The sequence below is a fragment of the Lactuca virosa genome, chromosome 6 (genome assembly GCF_052849685.1).
Source record: "Lactuca virosa cultivar CGN04683 chromosome 6, Lactuca_virosa_CGN04683_v6, whole genome shotgun sequence".
In the NCBI taxonomy this organism is placed as follows: Eukaryota; Viridiplantae; Streptophyta; class Magnoliopsida; order Asterales; family Asteraceae; genus Lactuca; species Lactuca virosa.
In genome coordinates, this window is record NC_136431.1 from 264,679,821 (window position 1) to 264,683,370 (window position 3,550).

The 3,550-nt window shown below is 33.1% G+C and overlaps 1 protein-coding gene across 2 annotated transcripts; it reads right to left on the bottom strand.

Annotated features, from left to right (window-relative positions):
• Window positions 1-635: 635 nt before the first annotated feature.
• On the bottom strand, window positions 636-3,308 carry LOC145122800 (uncharacterized). Of its 2 annotated transcripts, none has more exons than XM_079058373.1 (7): window positions 2,829-3,308; window positions 2,460-2,548; window positions 2,224-2,359; window positions 1,586-1,678; window positions 1,386-1,508; window positions 1,045-1,307; window positions 636-952 (listed from the first exon to the last, which is right to left on the bottom strand). In XM_079058373.1, the coding sequence occupies exons 1-7, from the start codon at window positions 3,007-3,009 to the stop codon at window positions 842-844; spliced, it is 996 nt and encodes a 331-aa protein (XP_078914499.1). In that variant the 5' UTR covers window positions 3,010-3,308; the 3' UTR covers window positions 636-841. The 2 variants fall into 2 exon arrangements, with proteins under 2 accessions (XP_078914499.1, XP_078914497.1); XM_079058371.1 differs by having other exon boundaries at window positions 1,586-1,681.
• Between the last annotated feature and the right edge of the window lie 242 nt (window positions 3,309-3,550).

Sequence of the window (3,550 nt, forward strand, 5' to 3'; positions counted from 1 at the left end):
GAATGGTGTTAGGGTGGGTGGTGGTGGTAGTGTTTACCGGAGGGCAAGTATGTGAATAATGGGGAAGACGAGTCTAGTAGCAGGAAAGAGAAGGTGGAGGGGTTGAGACATTGGGTTGGGTTGGATTGGGTTTGTCTGTCGTTTTTTATTTATTGTAATAAAAGAAAAATAAGAAACAAAATAAAAAAGGTAAATTCATCAATTTAAGTATATTTTTTTTAAATTACACCAAAACCACAATAAAACTTTATTTTAGACCGGTGGTGCTAGTCCAAATTTTTTGGACCAAAGTGTAAATTTTCGGCTAAACACAAAGACCATTTTTGCAATTTTGTTATATACAAACAAGAGCTCAAAATTATATATAGGTTTTCTTCGATAATAGCATACACAACCGAAATTCTTATGTTATGGGTTTTAGTGTTGAAATTATTTATCGACATGTTTTTTTCTAAGACCGAAATTTTTTATCAATACTACCCGAAGATTAAAATCCTAGTAGCAATAATGTTACGTTTTGTTGGCAAAAGGTAACATCTTTATGTAACATTAACAATTATGCTGCTACTTCTAGATTGGATATATTTTTAAAGTACATTGTTGTAATAAAAAGAAATGAAAGTAAGATGCTAGAATAAACAAATAAATGAATGCATATTTCTATTTCCTGCATTTAACTCAAAAAAGAACAAAAAGCAACGACATCAACGAAACAACAAGCCTTTTGGCTCCAGTTAAAAACAAAACCACAAATGAACTTGAAGAATACTCAAAAAGATCGATTTTACATGAACATGCTATTTAGTCTGAATATAGCTTCTTCTCCAATTGTCTGAACCAATTAAGAACTGATAACACCAGACACCCAAGGGACAAAAATCGGTGCATCTGGATACCGACTTCTGTAACTTTCTGAATACATGTCTTTAAAGTTTACTTTTGGCTTTTCATCCTGCATATCACATACAAAAAACTATGAGTTATAGATTATAGCATTGTACTTCCCTTTTTTCATATTAAATATTATTATTTGAATGAACTTACATATTTTAGCCAACATTCTTGAAGTTTATGTTCATATATATCTGGAGAATGACATCCTTCCTCAACAGGGCAATAAACCCAAATATTACATTTAATTTGATTTGGTTTAGCATTTTTAGCATGATCCAAACAAGCTTGACAACAATCATAAGCACTTTCTTTATGATGAGTAAGCCCCCATTTGACTGCTTGACCACCATAATCCGTATGGTGTTCCACATTACATTCAGGCGGCAGCCGCCTGCCAGCTAGGATCTTGTCATCTGGAAATATGGGTATTATGTTTTTATTTGTCATAAATGATCTTTTTTTTTTAAAAAAAAAGGTTTTATTTTAGTTACCAAAATCTTCTTCACCCTCGGGTTTGTCATTGTGCTCATTGGTGGTGACATTAATGGGAATCCAGAGACCAATTTGATCTAATAGCTCACCCCAATTGAACTCCAATAACTTTGCAAGTATTCCTATAAAATATAAATAGGTTTTGTCATGTCATGTGTAACAAAAAGGGGTCTAAAGGCTTTATAGAAGATTGAAATACCTGCTTCCTCTATTAAGATAGTTGAATTTGACGTCTTTCCATGTTTTAATCTTTTGGCTTCCTCTAGTTTTTGCTTCCTCCATTGTTGAATTGCTTCTGTGTGTATCACAAAGATTTCAATAAGATAGAAGTAGAGGACAATAGGCTTTGTTTTGAATTGAAAATTTACATATTTGCCCATCAACAACCATTACAAAATATTAGTGAGATTTCTCAATTATGTCTTATCAAGGGTATTTTAGCCTTTTAGGTAGGTATGGATAAGAAAGAATGTTTTCTTAGATGCTATTCTTAGGTTCTAAGATATATAGCATGAGAAAGTGAGGAGGGCATTTAAGTCTTTTACAAAGACAAGAGGTTGAGAGTAAATCCATGATGAAGATGAGGAGGGCATCAACAGTAATTACACCTAACAAGCATTAATCATTGGTCCCATCTTGATAATCGATGTTAGGTGAAGGATCCCCATGAGACATGAGAACAACTTTTGCAAGAAATATATATATTTGATTATTTTTTAAGCATCGATCCAAAATGATTCCAATAAAATATTACTCCTTAAAAGAATACTTAAGAAACAAGCAAGATACAAAGAATAATCAAGTTTGCAAAAGATAAATTACTAAAGATAAACATACCATGCTGTAAAGTTGTGTTAGAACTGGCATTCACGACTCTCAAAACTTCTAGGAGCTCATTGGTTAGCTTCTGTTTCAATGGCTGTGGTAATTTAATTGCTTCGTCTTTATTAAAATGTTTTTTGATCTCTTTTACCTTTTAAGAATACAAATTGGAGAACTCACTTAATCAAATTATACGATCAAATGATGAATCTATGAACAATTAAACAATCAAAATCAAGTGTGAATCTTACCATTTCCATGAGCTTTACAGGTTTAGATTCTATCCGTATTCGCACTGATTCTTCCATATTTCTTATTTGATCTGGAGTGTAGCTAACACCTTTAAAAACAATCACACATCAAATTCAACCAAAAAAGACGATTTTGAAAATAGAACTTCACAGTTCGAAAAATTGATTCCATAAAACCATCAGATTTGTACTTCCGAGAAATGAAACTACGAAAAGCATTGTATTTACATTAGGGGTTTGTTCGAACAAGCAAAAACCGCTCTGCAATCTGGAAAAAAAAAGGGCAAAAATCGCAACCGGGTTTTGGGTTTTACACATATGAACAAACAAAACAGCCATGAAAAAAAAAACGAAACGAACTAACTTTACCGTTGTGTAAATCTTGATAAGGGTAAGAGTAGATGGAACTGTAGAGATTGTGGAAAACGTAAAGAGCAATCGCAATGTTGAATGAACAAATGATAACTGTAGTTCTCTTGTAATAACACCATTTGGGTGCTCCTCCTCTTCCATTATTTGAATAATTATAACTTAACTCAGCTCTTGCCATCTGCCCACTTTCTCTTCTTATTTTTCAGCTTCGTCTTCATCCCATCATCTCCCTCCCGCCTCCGCTCCTCCTCCTCCTCCTCCTTCTGTGTATATTTAAACCACTTTATTTCTCCTTTCTATAAATGTCTAAATTTTTTTGTTCTTTCTCTTCAGGGTTGTGTAGTAGACGGATCAATCCCTAAATTTATTGAAATCGAATGGGTTTCTGAATCAGGGAACTGGCGAGTGCGATGTCCCAAAAGAACAACAGTGAATAAAATCGAGGGGATTTTTAGTTGTGCGTTTCTCGGGGTTTGATTTGGTTTTACAAATGTAATCATAAGTTTTTATAATAATTTGAGCAAATTACTGAAATAGTCCCTGTTGTTTAGATGAAATTACATGTTCCTCTCTATCATTTCTTTTTGGGAATATGACTTATTAAGGTAATTAACTTTTCGGTAAGTTTATATCTGGGTAACTATCTTTTTTTTTACACATCTAGGTAACAAACTTGTTGAAAATGTTCACATATGACCATTATGACCTGCTATAGCAGG